At 46.4% G+C, this 16573-nt stretch overlaps 1 protein-coding gene across 1 annotated transcript in view; it reads right to left on the minus strand.

The window, feature by feature from the left end:
- The window catches only part of HTT (huntingtin), a 138777-nt gene that overhangs the window by 71166 nt on the left and 51038 nt on the right, over nt 1-16573 (minus strand). The window contains 12 exon segments of the mRNA XM_021677709.2: nt 1354-1556; nt 2601-2752; nt 3979-4055; nt 5416-5536; nt 7442-7588; nt 10227-10327; nt 10578-10641; nt 11631-11770; nt 13282-13379; nt 13469-13627; nt 14468-14605; nt 15180-15291. Of these exon segments, the coding sequence (XP_021533384.2) occupies nt 1354-1556; nt 2601-2752; nt 3979-4055; nt 5416-5536; nt 7442-7588; nt 10227-10327; nt 10578-10641; nt 11631-11770; nt 13282-13379; nt 13469-13627; nt 14468-14605; nt 15180-15291 (1512 nt within the window).

Below are 16573 nucleotides of genomic sequence, written 5' to 3' on the forward strand. Positions count from 1 at the left end.
TGCACTACTGGGTATTTACCCCAAAGATACAAATGTAGGGATCCGAAGGAGTACATGCACCCTGATGTTTATAGCAGCAATGTCCACAATAGCCAAACTGTGGAAAGAGCCAAGATGACCATCGACAGATGAATGGATAAAGAAGATGTGGTATATATACACAATGGAATATTATGCAGCCATCAAAAGGAATGAGATCTTGCCCTTTGCAATGGCGTGGATGGAACTGAAGGGTATTATTCCAAGCAAAATAAGTCAATCAGAGAAAGACATGTATCATATGACCTCACTAATATGAGGAATTCTTAATCGCAGGAAACAAACTGAGGGTTGCTGGAGTAGTGGGGGGTGGGAGGGATGGGGTGGCTGGGTGATGGGACATTGGGGAGGTTATGTGCTATGGTGAGTGCTGTGAATTGTGTAAGACTGTTGAACCACAGATCTGTACCTCTGAAGCAAATAATATATTATATGTTAAAAAAAAAAAAAAGAAGAAGAAGAAGATAGCAGGAGGGGAAGAATGAAGGGGGGGAATCGGAGGGGGAGACGAACCGTGAGAGACGATAGACTCTGAAAAACAAACTGAGGGTTCTAGAGGGGAGGGGGAGTGGGGGGATGGGTCAAGCCCGGTGATGGGTATTAAGGAGGGCACGTACTGAATGGAGCACTGGGTGCTATATGCAAACAATGAATCATGGAACACTACATCAAAAACTAATGATGTACTGTATGGTGATTAACGTAAAAAAAAAAAAAAGAATCGGTGGCCGGAGCTGCGGACAGCGTCCAGGCCAGTGCCAGAGCATGCAGGAGGTACTAGAGTGTGAAGTGGGGAGACACGACTCTTCAGAAAAGTTTGTAGTGACGGGGAGACCAAATGGCCGCTAAGGGAGAACGTGAAGTTAGAAGAGCTTTTTCATGATGGAAGTAACTTGAGATGGAAAACACGGGAGGGCAAATAATCGGATATAATTATAAGTGAACTCATCTATCTTAAATTCACTGTGCAAACACGTTACCATTTGTCCTGAAGCTCATCCGTGGACCTGTACTTCATAGAGAAGCAGAACAACCTGCAAACGTTCCAGGAGACAGCAACTTCAATTCTGAGCTTTCTCAGCTAATGCTTAAAGCCTAAGAATCCAGCTAGTTCTTTCCCTCTCAGAGGCGACAGTTAACAGAACGGTACCAAAAGAGCTACAAATTGGATGACACATTTTGGTATTAAACTTAGTGTCACCCTATGAGCAATTCTATTCATTTAAAGCAAAAGAGAGTAAGGAAGGGGCAGACAAGTGAGCGAAGGCAGGTCCGGCGCCACGGGGTCACTGAGCTGCCCAAGCCTAAAGTTACCTTCATTGCTGGTCCCGGAGCCACATCGTCCAAGACGTGAGCACAGATATTAATCACCTTCAGCAGGTGGGAGAAGAGCTGTTCCACCATGGGCACCAGGGTCCGGTCACCCAGAGCTGGCCAGACCTCTTCCTGCTTGGCAGCTGTTGGGTTGGCCTCTTCTTCAGAGGTCCAGGAACTTCTCAGAGATTTGGGAGCACTGGCTGTGATGAGGGGAAGAGAAAATCACTAGGGAAGCTAAGTCATTCAGACCCGCCTACTCTGAGTTTGCTGGCCATCTCCACCTGGTGGTCAACTGATCCCTCCAACTCCACAGGAAATGGACTTTCACGAATGTCACCACCAGACATACACCCACCCATACATTGGCGACGTGCCAATCACCCCAGGCCCTCCGGATCTTTACAACCGAAGTTCCACTGGGGGCCATGGCCTGCTGCTCCTGCCCCTCCAGTCTCTTCCAGTCAGAGTCCTCCCCCACGGCCCACAGCCGGGATCTTGTTGAGACTCTCTCTCGCCTCGACTGCGACATGAACCTCCCAAGTGGGTTTCCCTACCTTGTTCTCCAAGCCACACTCCAGCCCGTGGAGGGACTCTGTCCCACAGCTAGTCCCTCCATGAGGCTCTTCCGTGACCTCCCACAGCAAACACCACAGTCCTCCTTAACGAGGTAGCACCCCACACCCCTCAAGTTCAGCAGCCTCCTTCCTCACCCGCCACATCCTCCATCCTCGTCCTCACCTGACATCCCAAACTACTTACAGTCCTCACACGTCACACAATTTTTTCATGTCTCCCTGACTTCAAACAGGCTATGCCCTCCGTCTGGTGTGCCCTTTCCTGCCAGCCCATAAAACCTGTTTCCTGTCCTGGTCCCCCACAGCACAGTGACTATGGCTCCTCGGCACTGCCACCGTACTATGGTGTGTCACTCACTGAATCCACGGCTGACATGAGAACAGAGCCCAAATACCATGCTTTCTTACAGCCATGGTGCCTGCTAAAACGAAATTAGAAATGCGTTTACCCGTAGCCAACTAAGGGACTGCACAGGGAAGGGGCTCCTTTAAACTACTCGGCTCAGAACAGCTGCCCACAGCACACACCCACGCTGGTCACATGGGAGCTCTGACTACAGGATCAAACCATCACTGGAGTAATTTCCCTCCATGTGCTCACCACCCCACTCCCTAGAAGGAAACAAAAGCTATAGACCTGAAGTCCCTGTTTCAGCTCAGTACCAATACCTGCAAGCAAGTTTCCGGCTAAAACCAAAGCATCCTGATGGGCTGAGAGATCCAGCGGGAACCAAGCTGATGAGAGCAAGGTGAGGATCATTGTGGCCATGCCAACAGTGCAGCTCTTTCTCGACTCATCAGAGGTGCTCAATGGGGGCACCCTGGAAGGAGACGTGTGCCAGGTCAAACGACAAAAACTTAAACAGTCCTGCCTTCTCTAATGAACCAGGAAGAAGGCATGTCACCACGTTTTATACCAGCTCATAAAGTGGTTTTTACTATTGTTAACTGACATCCTTCCAGTAAGCCACAGCTCCATAAATATCACTGAGAAAGGAAACCAGGTAGCAGATCTGATTAAAACTATTGAAACTGGGGACGCCTGGGTGGCTCAGATGGTTAAACGTCTGCCTTCAGCTCAGGTCACGATCCCAGGGTCCTGGGTTCCAGCCCCACGTCGGGCTCCCTGCTCCTCTCCCTCTGCTGCTCCCCCTGCTTGTGCGCTCTCTCTCTCTCTCTGACAAATAAATAAATAAAATCTTAAAAAAATAATAATTAAAAAAAAAAACTATTGAAACTCTTTTTTTATAACTTTTTAGCTTTCTCTGAATTTTGCCTTAGCATTATTTTACTCCAATGCCACAGTTGCTTAGTCAGGTCAGGTACTGGATCTCTGACCAGAAACTGAGGTTGCTCGATAACTACCTGTGGACAAAAGGAAGCAACCACTCTAGACCAGCAATCCATCCACTCCAAGCAAATGTTAGCTGGCCATATGCTGACACACAAGAAATCTGCAGATTGGTTTCCAAATATGATGGCAAGTCACCAAAATGTCTCTCAGTAATCGGTACACATAATAAAAGCGTACTCCTTAGTGCTGTAGGAGATTCGAAATTATTTCACAGATGCTATTCGGGCCATCTAGCGGAAGAAACTCATTTTTAAATAGAAACTGATCATATAAGCTTGCCAGTTCCTTTAGCTCATCATGATTTTACATGACAGGTCACATCTGATTTCAAACCAAAAATGTTTCTAAATTTCTAGTACATAGTGTAGCCATTTGGAGAGAATCAAGCCAATTAGAAACATCTTGCCAACATATGTGAATTGTCCAAAATGAACCTACAAATGACACCCTGAAATCCTCCAAAGCACTTAAGAGTGAGCATTTGACACCCATGAGAATCACAGCGAATCCAGATTTTCCGAGAGCTCTATCACTAATTTCCCACACAGCTAACAGGGCAGAAGCAAGGATTCCTTTGGGTACGTGTCCAAAAGGTCACACTGAGAAAAGATTTAAGAAAGAAAACAGGGGATTCCAATAGCAATGTCTGTATCACATGAGTGTAGATAACCATATGCTGAGAAAGATACATACCCACAATGCCAACCTAAACTCCAAATGCAGACGGGAAAGGTGGTTGAAAGGAGACACAGAGCTTCGCAGCATCCAAACTAAAGGAGAAGAGGATAGTGAAATCACACCCACGCACAAAAAGCATTTATGAAATTGAACCTTTCGCCCTTCATAAAAAGTACGAACAATGAAAACATAATTGAGGTCTGTGTCTAACAATATCTGTCCTACCATGGCACCCATTCATCCTTCAAAGACAGAGCAGGGCATGGGAAACACAGGCTCTAAGGAGGGCCCATCGTGTGCCGTGAAGACAGGCCGGCAGCTGGAGCAGCCTTCTGATCAGAATGTCCAACGATGCCGCGTCCCCGCCTCTGCCCTGAGCTCACTGACGTCCATCTCCTGAGCAGACTCCAAGGACCACAAAGGCACGAACCCTTCTCTGTGTTTATATCCCAAGCCGAGAACAGTGCCCGATACGTGGAAGCCACAATAAATACAAATAAGTAAAGTTTATGATATTTTAAACAAATCAAGGGAAGACCAAACTAGAGACGCCAAACAATATTTAGGTTTAAAAGGCACTTATGTTCTTATCAAGACAGCCTAATCCTAATTGTTGGCGTTTTCTACAACAGGTAAGCATTTCTTCTGTCACATAAAATAAACAACGAGGTTTAACCTGGCAATCAGCAAATTAACACTACCTTGTATAATATTCTCTATTTCTGATTATGGAAGTTACCCTTGTTCATTTTAGAAAATTTGCAAATATCTGAAAAATATAAAGAAGGAAACAAAGATGACAGCCCAAAAATTCATTTTGGCCATTTTCTGCCGTCACTTTCCTGAGTACGTGAGAAAGGTACATGTGTGAATAGGGCTTCCTAACAGAGATCGGACTACACGCTAGCACACCCCCACTCCGCCACTCTGTAACACTAGACAGTCCCCGAAGCCCATGTCAACAGGTGCGTAATAAATACGAGTTTCATTGGAATCAGAATTTAATCATCATGCATTCTTGGACATCACGGTCCTTTTCCGCTGCCAGCGTCACAGAAAATGATACAGGTGAGTACATTACACAAACACCTTGGCTGGCATTTCTGATGTCCTTCCCTTAGCGTCCATCACATATCACGGAGTCAGTTATATTGGAGGCATTCTGAACTTCTGACACATTACCAACTCGATCATGGCAGTTTTTATTCTCATTTTTATGTCTTCCTGTACTGGCTGAGTTTTTTTTTACAATGAGCATGTATTACTTTAATAATCAGGAAAAAAAAATAGTTGTGTAATCTCCATTTAGAATACACCAAGATTCTGTTCCAGGAAGCACAAGTTCTTAGTGAGCCCCACGAATGCAAGCTCTCACACGGCAACTCACCACGAAGAACCGACTGCAGGAACCACCCAGAGTCAATTTTGCCAAGGCCAACCAAGGAGACTTACTGTGAGCGCGCGCGCGGTGGACGTGACCAGTTCACGGGAAACTGCCGCGATGACTCTGGAGAGGTTGTTTTCCACAGTGACGTCCGTCATGCTCGGCAGTAAGTTATAGCCTCTGTATATTCTAACGAGAAACACACGGAAACTTAAAACCTACTACTAAAGCTTATGACACTTCCAAAATTCAAATGGCATTTCTAAGTTTAAGATTAAGGCCTACGAGAAGTTCCAGCAGTCTTGACTTTGACGTGACAGACCAACCGGAAGTGAACCCAGCCCAGTCCGCCCCGAGCACCCACGCCGTGGCGCCCTGGGCTGTGCTGCCTCACCACAGGCTCACGGCCCCCTCTCCACCCATCCAAACCACTCATCTTTCAAACTTTTAAGGTGAAAGAAATCCTTCTTGAAGCTAGTCCCGACTGCAGGAAAGACGAAAGTGCTGGTTCCACCGCGGGGCCACTGCGGTGCTTCCCGAGACCACACTCACGGCACACAATGATTTCCACCCCTTGCTGAGGTTACAGATCCTGAGTCCCCAGCCCTATCAGCAGAGCCCAAGCAGGACTAGTGCTGGATTCAGTTCTGAATCGCCCAGTGTCCTCAGAACCCAACAAAACTCAGAAGACTTCTTTTCTTCCCACATCAATTCTCAAACAGGAGACAGCTAATAAGGTGCCAACGGCGCAGCTCAGCTGGCCACGGAGCTGGCCACGCAAGAACCAAATAACACAGCCAATGTCCAGAGGCCAGCCTGAGCTTGAAACAGGGAAGACTTTGGGGAGCCTGGGTGGCTCAGTTGGTTAAGCGACTGCCTTCGGCTCGGGTCACGATCCTGGAGTCCTGGGATAGAGTCCCACATCAGGCTTCCTGCTCAGCGGGGGGTCTGCTTCTCCCTCTGACCCTCCCCCATCTCATGTGCTCTCTCTCTCATTCTCTCTGTCTCAAATAAATAAATAAAATCTTAAAAAAAAAAGAAAGAAACGGGGAAGACTTTCAAAGTAGTAGTGAGTAACCAACTTTAATGCGATATTATACTCATCTCTGCTGGCATTTTCTGAACTGATGCTCACAAAAAGCAATTTACCTTAAGCTTGTTCAACTCCTGATGAGACCCTCTCACGCTGCTTTTGCTTATCTTTAACGAATATTTATCCCGAATCTTCTCAGAGAGAAGAAAAGACCACTTCTTAGGTTTACAAAAAGGAAATTCTCTGAGAAAATTATGTCCACGTGTGTTTTTAAAGCAATCTTTACATGAGATGTTATCTATTGAGGAATAACTTCCAAATCTGACAAGCTGAGTTCCAAATTCACAACAAAAGCATCAAGCAAACATCTCAGCCTTGACAGCTAAGCTTTTAAAAAATATTGCCACTAACAAACAGGAGTGCTACATATACAACTCATTTTTAAAGTAACATTTAAAACACAGAGAGTTAAACTGCATGAGATAGTCTTTTATGATCACTTCTGCAGCCTTCTTTGCCAACTAAAATGCAAAGGAATGATTGCTTCATTAAAGCGTTTCTGCACTAACAACTTCCACAGTCTGTGCTCATCTGAGGCCCGACAAGCGCAGGCTGGATGCCACCAACAGCAACAGCATTTAAAAGCTTCTCACAACAACGTGAATAGTCCTAAGTGCAAAGCACTGCACCAGTGGACAACCCTAACTAACCCTGCCGAGCCCCCTAACAGTCGGGGGTGGAGCACACAGATAGAGTGATAGAGTGAAAACGTTACCGGACAAGGTTTTAGATAAGACACAGCATAAGCATCACACACAAAAACACACTTATGAGTAGGTGGCTGGTAGTGAGCGGATTAGAAGATTCATGAAGTCCTCGCTGCGACTATGGCCGAGCTTCCTAAATGAAGATGGGCGGCGGATCCCAGAAAGGACAGACAAACTACCGAAGGAGAGCACCTACGCAAACGCCCTCACCTGAAGCTTCTTCTGTAGAAAGCACGAAGTGTCAGGAAAGTCCCCCTCCCACCCATGATGTCAGGCCACACGCAGCACACGTACCTGGTGATGGTGCTGACGGAGAAGTGAGATGGAGGCTGCGTCTCGTGCATAAGGAGCTTCAGGTAAACACTGCTTTGATCTCTCGCCACAGCCACGACAGGGTCAGCTTGTCCTTGGTCGCACTTGTAGAACAGCTTTGGGACAAGCCTACCGTAGAAGTAAAGTATACTTACTGACGGAAGTCTCTGAAACTCACCTGTGATGCACCACCCTCCTCTATCGAGGTGGGGAAGCCTGCAGCACAGTCTACCCACTAACAGCAGCTCCCTCCTTCAGGGGGCCCTCCAGCCCAGCAGAGCGGGGCTGCCGGTCCCAGGACCAATCGCCCACACACCAGTCACGCGAACCCTGATATGACAAGGCGCCGTACTGCCTTTCTGTCCGTCGTGGAATTAAGTACCTTTCTCTACATATAATAAAATGCTCTGATTTAAAGTTCTCTTTCCAGTCCTCTTGAGCAAGATGAATAGGTCCATGAAGCCACTGTTCACAGAAAGTACTAGAGCACAGAGCAGATCTGAACACCAGGGGCCGGCCCTTACTCCCTTTTGCAGTTCTGCCTGCAAAACCAGCCCACACACTCCCAGATGGCAAAGCTCCAGCAGACGTCCCTCACAAATCTAAACTCCCCTCAAAAGCAGAATACAGGCAACATTTCCCAAAAGAGCAGAAGGGCTCATTTCTGCAATGGACAGGGCACGTTCTGCATGAGTGTACTCATACCCTTGTGGACAGGGCTCATAACTCTTAGAAACAACTGTTTCATGACATTGCAAACCCCAGGATCCTTAATTAAAATCTCTCTTCTGTGGAGATATGATCATAAGTACAACTTTTTTCTAAGGTAAAATAAATGGCTATCATTTGCAGAAAGTGGGAAAGGTCCAAAATCGTTGATTAGGCAAGTCATACTAACCCAGTTAAGTGCACGAAAGGGTACACCTCACAAGTAAACAAAGAAATATGCAAATGACAACACTGAAAACAGAAAAGATATACATCAGGGGTGCCTGGGTGGCTCTGTCATTAAGCGTCTGCCTTCAGCTCAGGTCATGGTCCCAGGGTCCTGGGCTCGAGCCCCACATCGGACTCCCTGCTCAGCAGGAAGCCTGCTTCTCCCTCTCCCACTCCCCCTGCTTGTGTTCCCTCTCTCGCTCTGTCAAATAAATAAATAAATAATCTTAAAAAAAAAGAAAAAAGAAAAGATATACATCAAAATGGAACTTTGGTTTTGATTAGTTTGATCACAGAGATTTTTATTTCCTATTTTATATTTTCCCTAAATTTTGTTCAGCAAACGTGTTATTACTTTTAAAAGATAAGTTATTTTAAAAAGAAATGCCAATTTCTGCCTCAACAATCGATACGTATTTAACTTTTTTTGAAATATTTTTTTGGTGAGAAGAATCGGGCACAGTCATATTCTGGTCATTAAGAAGTAGAGACTGGTATGTTTCTGGACACCAATTTCACAGGAAGTACCAAAACCCATAAGAAATCCACTTCTAGGTACTGACCCAAAAGAAATGAGAACATATGTCCACACGACGTCTTGTGGGCAAATGTTCAGCCAGCACAATCCATAGTAGCCAAAAAAGTGGAAGTAATATCAATCATCTGGTGACTGGGTAAAGAAAAGACAGTGTCGCCCCTGTAACGGAGAACTATGTATGCAGCAATAAAAGGAACACACTCTGGTACACACGACAGGATGGACGAACCCTGAAAACTAAGGGGAAAAAGCCAGAGGCAAAAGTCCATCTACTGTATGATCCCATTTATATAACATGTCCAGAAAAGGAAGTGGATTCGTGATTGCACGTGGGCACAAGGGAGCTTTCTGGGGTAATGGAAATGTTCTAAAACCAGGATCGTGGTGATGGCTACACGAATCTGTAAGTTTACTACTAATCATTAAATCGTACACTTAAAATGGGTGAATGTTAAGGGATATAAAATCATACTTCAGTAAAGCTATGAAAAATTAAAAAAAAAAAAAAAAAGCAACAACAACATCAGAAAGCTTGGCCTAGTAACTCAACTTCCAGGAATTAATTCTAAGGAAAAAAATGTACACATAAACATTTGTGTGTAACAATATTCATGAGCATTATTCATTACCTAAGTCAAAGAAAACTTAACATCCAACCAAATAATATTTACATAAAAGTTTATCGCAACTACAGAATAAACTACTGGCCACTAACTACAATTTCTTTTTCTGAAACAGCATGCATAGCCTTCACTGATCTCACTCTGTATGACATGTCACGCACTTCAGTACAAACATATGAACATATCTGTGCACAGGGTGCGGCCCTAGACATCACTGGTGGTCACAGTTTTTTTTACAGCACTTCCTTCACAGCAGGAAGATGTAACAACATATTAAGTGGAAATGATCAGATCACAAAATTGCACATACATTTGGTCCCGATTCTGAAGAGACTCATACACAGGATATACCTCAACATGTTCACAGTGATTATCTCCAGTGACAGAAATGAAGGAGATTTCTATTTTCTTCTTCGTGCTCTCCTCTATATTCCAAGCTTCTGACGGAAAGCACGTCACTTTTACAGCAGGAGGCTAGCCTGATTTTCACCCTCACTTTAGACTGCTGGGCAGTAAATAGTATCTTTTCTGATAGTTTTGGAGGAGCTGAAAGTGAGCGCCAGGATCTGGGAATGCTGACCTACTCTCTAGATGACCCAGCTCCCCTCCTCCTACCACTTAGTGCTTCCACCACTAAAGTGAGCAAAGAGAGAAAATGCGTGGTAAATACCTCATCAAAGCTGCTGCGGCAACGTGCCGCACCCTGGGGTCCTCGTCCCCCAGCAGATAGATGACGACATCATGCAGCACTCGTTCTTGCAGTTTTAAAAGCTTCAGAGAGAAGGATAAAAAAACTAGATATGACGTCTGTCTTTAACCCAATTTCAGGTAAGATACTCTGGAAGGCCAGTGAGGGAGAACTCACGATCACCAGCCTTAAATTCACACACACAAGCACGACTGTCAAGACCTGAATCGCAGAGTCGATCTAGAACAGAGCGCGCTGAGAGGAGACTCACACCCCTGGAAAAGCGCAACTCCTAGAAGTTACGACACAGCCTCATAACAATGAACTGCTTACCCCTGTGTAATGATGGGCCCCTCTGTGCAGGTTTTCTGCTTTTGCCTCCAAAAAGCTCACCAACCTAACAAAAGAACATTTTTAACATGAAACAATTTAGTGAGTCCACAGACACCCACCGTCGGCCTGCATGACCCTGACACACAGGACACAGAAGGCGGCTGCTCCGGAGGGGGCTGGGCCGGCCACCCAGAAGGCCGGAGAGAGAGCACTTCCTCAGACCCACAGAAGGACGAAGGTTTTTAAGTAAGTAGAGTTCATATTCCCATCCTCATTTCAGACTCTGTAAACTGTTTTCTTCAAAATAAATATCACCATCTATTACTGTGAGAGACTCCAAGTGGCCTCAGAGTGAGCTCAGCCACCAGGGAAGGTGAGTGCGGACTGTGGGGAGCCCCGCATGGCCTCGGGCAGGTTCCTTGCCCCCTCCCCAGGGTCCTTTCCAGTGGGCGGAGCTGAGAGGAACCCCTCATTCAGAGAGATGTTCTGAGGGAAAAAGAAACTAACCACTAACCACTCAGGGCAATAGCCCTGAGCCTGGCACATAACAAGCACTTTGTAATAGCTGCTTGAAGAACACCCAAAGGCCTGGGTAATAAATTTCCCCTTCTAAAAGAAAGCACTGGAAGAAAACATCTTAAACCAAACTTATTCCTAGAAAATGCAGAAGGCATCAAGTTATTTTTCAATTGCAACAGCACAGACAGGCTGTCTGACCTAAGTTCGGTATAATGAGGAGGACGTTCCTTTTGTACAAACAAGCAGGAGTGACAGAAGTCTGAGTTCTATCATTCCCGCCATCCAGGACGCTTAGATGACTGAGACCACCAGAAAGATCTACTCCTCTGCCCGTATTTTAAAATCGCAAGCACAGAGCAAGCTGAGGAGGAAACCAGCATCAGCTCTCCACGCCACCCAGATTCCCAACTCACAGGTTACTCGACGACCATCACAAATCAGTACTAGAAGCAACTGGCCCAGGCCTTTCGATTCCTGGCTCCAACTCCCAGCAGCTTTGGTTTACAGACCTAAGGAACCTGATTCATCACTTACCTAAAGTCAATCTCTGCAAGAGTTTCCAAAAGCTCTGTCCTCACCAGCCAGTAGGAACTATCCCTCAAGGTCAGCATGTCGGTGATCAGCTGTAATCCCAATTCGCTATAGCTACTGCTGCAGAGACCCATGACACAGTGCTGGAAGACAAGGCCGCCGCGGGACGGCATCGGGGTCAACCCTGTGCCATCACTGCCTCCTGACAGTTATGACATCATGCCTCCATATAGCCGTTTCCTCTTCTTCTAACCGCAGCAGGGATGCTGCATTTTTCCCACACCTCTCAGAAATGTCATTAACTCAAGTTTAAAACTAAATGTGTCCCTGGGCGCCTGGGTGGCTCAGATGGTTGAGCGTCTGCCTTCGGCTCAGGTCATGATCTCAGGGTCCTGGGATCGAGTCCCGCATCAGGCTCCCTGCTCCTTGGGAGCCTGCTTCTCCCTCTGCCTTTCGCTCTCCCTCTGCCTTTCGCTCTCACTCTGTCTCTCAAGAATAAAAAAAAAAAAAAAAAAAATCTTTAAAAAAAAAACTAAATGTGTCCCTTCCACATCACTTTGTTTCTTTCTTCCTCCCATTGCTGTCTTGGTCATGGCCTCTACTCCCAGACACCAATTTCACGACCATGGATCAGGGGTAAACCACTCCATTCTAAAACAAGTCTCAGACCCGGGGCCGACAGGGGACCCGTGCCCTTTGCTAAGCGGCCGTGTACTCCACGGCCCCCCAACAACGGCAGAGCCCCCCGTGGCCGTGCCCTTCCCACCCCTCAGTGCACACGTGGGCACTTCCATACAGCAGATGGGAGCTGACTCGGGGCCAGCAATCTGCTGTGCCCCTGGAGAGATAGACTGACTGAAACCTGGCGAATATTTGGAACTAAGGAACAATTCTGGCCATGAAATTTTGAAAAGGGAAGGTATCCTATTCATTTGACAACTGTTGGGTTTTTGCTTTCATTTTTACTGGTTAATTTTTACTGTTGTTGATTGGCCAGTTGTGATTTACTGATCAGCTGATCTACAGAGGTTCACCACGCTGCTGCGTGAAGGCTGGAGGCGCTGCAGGGACACAACACAGGGTCACTAAATAACCTCGAGACTCCCCTTGACTCCGCTCTGTGGGCCCGAGAGCGCCGGTGGTGTTTAATTCAACAGGTTTTTTTTTTTTTTCTTTTTTTTTTAAAGATTTTATTTATTTGAGAGAGAGAATGAGAGAGAGAGAGCACATGAGAGGGGGGAGGGTCAGAGGGAGAAGCAGACTCCCTGCTGAGCAGGGAGCCCGATGCGGGACTTGATCCGGGGACTCCAGGATCATGACCTGAGCCGAAGGCAGTCGCTTAACCAACTGAGCCACCCAGGCGCCCCTAATTCAACAGGTTTTAACCTTCGTGTTGGCAAAGTATATTTCTAAATAGACCCTTTAGGAAAAGGAACATTTCAAACAAACACTCTGAGTATTGAAACTTACACTACACTCTTCCTTTACCGGTAATGCTTTCTTTCTGCAGCGGAGTGATGGACACACGCACGTTTACTATTGTTTACAGCTTTAGAATGTCTAGGACTATTCAGTATTAAGCCCACTTTTAGTTATAACAATGGTAAAATCTCCACTAATCAAAGAACCGATTTCCACAAAAGATTATGCTTACCCTCGCAGCTGTACAAGCCAACTTGCAAGTCACAGAAGATTCATCCCTCAAAGTTTTCTGCAGCAAAGGAATGCAGTCCGCCAGAGAAAATGTATTTCCTGACCAGAAGAGCAAACAGCAAGTACCTTTACGTAACCTTGAACTTGGGCGTACTACCTAGAAGATACCCTGAAAACTCTGCCCTTACCTGTCAGGGCCCTGATGGTGCTCATCCAGTCTCCCACTTGGAAGCGGGACCTGCTGAGGATGGAGGAGATGAGGGTCCCACAGAGAACGGCCGTGGCTCCTCTGACCTGGGGGTCTCCGTGATCGATGTAGTTCAGGATGTCTGACACATACTGCTCCTCTGTAGAGGTAAATTGCCCAGCCACTGTATAAGCCCCTACCATCAATTTTCTATCTCAAAATAAAAGCTTCATTCTCAGGGAAGAAAAAAAAAACAAGGGTGAGGGGGCAATCCAAATCTAGAAGAGACTTGAATGTAACAGCCATGAGTGGTAAAAAATATTGTGGGGTTTAAAGATTCTAGATTCATCATAGCTCTGATATCACTTCAACACAATAGATGTTCTGGATTATAATTCCAGGCTGCCGGCCAATAATCAAAATTCCAAGATTTCACTTCAAAAAAAAGACTAGAGAAACTCAAACTAGTCCACACTTACCTAATATGAATTCAAAAGCACAAGTGTGTCCCCTCACCCAAGAAAGGGAGGGAACGGGAGGGTAATTTTAGAAGTGCGGCCCCTCCCCCATTTACTCCAACATGAGAGTGGGTCCCAGCGTGCGCTACAGGGGCCGGATCTGCTGCTGCTCTGCTCGCCTCGGGTCCTGCTTGTCTCTGAGTGTGAACATCTGGCCCCACGGAGTGTGACCCAAAGCAATTTTGATTATACGCAATTTGTGCCTTTGTTATAAATCCAATATGTATGTAAAGTGGCTCTTACGTTCCCACATATCTATTGTCTCGTCACGTGTGTTTAAACGAAACACTGCATCGACAGGGAGTCCGAAAAGCAAAAAACATTACTATTTATGTGTTTTATATGGAGCTACAACTCAGTTCAGAAATACCACAAATTAACTCAAAACACATACTACTCTAAACTAAAACAGCCAAGATGGTTTGACATAGTTTTTGAAGTAAGGATTAAACATGAGGGACAAGCCGTGAACTTGTACATACCAGGGTACTCCATGGTGTCAAGAGGTACTTTATAAAGTTTGCTGAAGAAAGACTCAGGATGAAGGGCCACAGCGGCCCCCACACAGCTGAGTGCCAGCGCCTTCACACTGACCCTCACGTCCCTGTCCGGAACCAGCACTGCAAGGAAACCACCAAGGTCACCTTCAAAGCAGCCAACATGTAGTTTCCACAGAAACAAAACTAGACCCACCAACCCGGCTCGCCCATCATCCCCTCCCTTCTCCCATCAGTCAGTGAAAGCCACCACTGGGCCCAGACTCTAGTCCCTCCCTCTGCTACGGCAATGAGGCGCGAATCAGTCACCAAGTTGACCTTGAGACCTCGGTATTTCCTTCGGCTCTGTACCTTTCTTTTTTGTTGTTGGTGTTTTTTTTGTTTTTTTGTTTTAATTTTATTGTATTAGTCACCGTACAATACATCATTAGTTTTTGATGTGGTGTTCCACGATCCATTGTTTTCATATAACACCCAGTGCTCCATGCAGTACGTGCCCTCCTTAATACCCATCACCGGGCTAACCCATCCCCCCACCCCCCTCCCCTCTAAAACCCTCAGTTTGATTCCCAGAGTCCACAGTCTCTCATGGTTCATCTCTCCCTCCGATTTCCCCCCCTTTATTTTTCCCTTCCTTCTCCTAATGTCCTCCATGCTATTCCTTATGTTCCACCTGTACCTGCCCTTCTATACATACCATTTTTTTCCCCAGTCAGCAAAAATGAAGCAGACAGAAGGCGGACACAATGGACAAGAGGAACAGAATCGTCATCGGTAGACTGTCCTATGTCACCTTTGATCCGGCAAGGCTACAACAAAGAAAGTAACACTTGTTTGTCTTAGGATCAAGGAACCAATACATTCATTCACTAGTGTGTTCAACAGACAGGTCCAGAGCAGCAATTATGCCGGGTGCTAGGGACACAGAGATGCCCATCTTTGTCACACACAAGCCTGGCCTCACAGACCACGGTGGAGCAGAATCAGAGCGCGGTCAGAGGCAGCTAAGCTACACGGTCACGTGGGCGGTGGCAGGCATGAGCTCAGTGTGCAGGGAGGGCACGCTGGAGAGAAGGCAGCTGGGAGCCGGCACTCAGGAGAGGCTGCTCAGGAAAGGGCAGCATGAGCCACCATGGGGAAGCTACTTAGGCACAAGCAAGAGCCCTGGGAATGCCCAGAGCTGAGAGGGAGCAGAGCTGGCGCCGGACCTGGAAGAAGTGCGGAGCCTACAGGACGGCTGAGCATCTACAGAGGAACTAAGTACAAAACTGTTTCCTGCCCTCAAGGAATTTAAAATTAAGGGAAGACAAGACACAGGTAAAAAGGTAAGCAATTCAGAGATATTTATAAGCAGTTCAATGGATAAGTCAACAACAACAAAGCCCAAACCTGATTAAAAACTGAGCAAAGAACTTGAACAGACATTTCTCCAAAGACAACATACGAATCACCAGTAAGCATATGAAAAGATGACCCACATCACTCATCGTTAGGAAAACGCAAGTCAAAACCACAGTGATATACAACCTTACTCCCAGTAGGATGGCTACTCTCAAATAAAGCCAGAAAATGGCAAGCCTTGGCAAGGACATGAGGAAACTGGAACCCTGTGCACGGCTGGTGGGAACGCAAACTGGTGCAGCCCCTGTGGAAAACGGTGCCGAGAGTCCTCAAAAAAACCTAAAACTAGAACCACCAGAGGACCCTGAAATTCTACTTCTGGGTGTATATCCAAAAGAACTGAGAGCAGGGTCTTGAAGAGATGCCTGTAACCCCATGTTCACAGCAGCCAAAAGACAGAAGTAACCCAACTGTCCATCAACGGATGAACAGAAAACCAAAATGGGGTCCAGCTGCACAGTGGGCTACTATTCAGTGTCAGAAAGCAAGGGAATCCTGACACCTGCTACAACACAGATGAACCCTGAGGACAATTTATACCCAGTGAAATAAGCCAGTCACAAAAGAACACTGCATGGTTCCACCTGTATGTGCTTCCTGGGGTAGTCACATCCACAGAGACACAAAGTAGATGGTGGGAGCCAGCAGCTGGGAGGAGGGAGGAATGGGGAGTTAGTGGTTAATGGGGAC

Source organism: Neomonachus schauinslandi, chromosome 2 (assembly GCF_002201575.2).
Source record: "Neomonachus schauinslandi chromosome 2, ASM220157v2, whole genome shotgun sequence".
Lineage (NCBI taxonomy): Eukaryota > Metazoa > Chordata > Mammalia > Carnivora > Phocidae > Neomonachus > Neomonachus schauinslandi.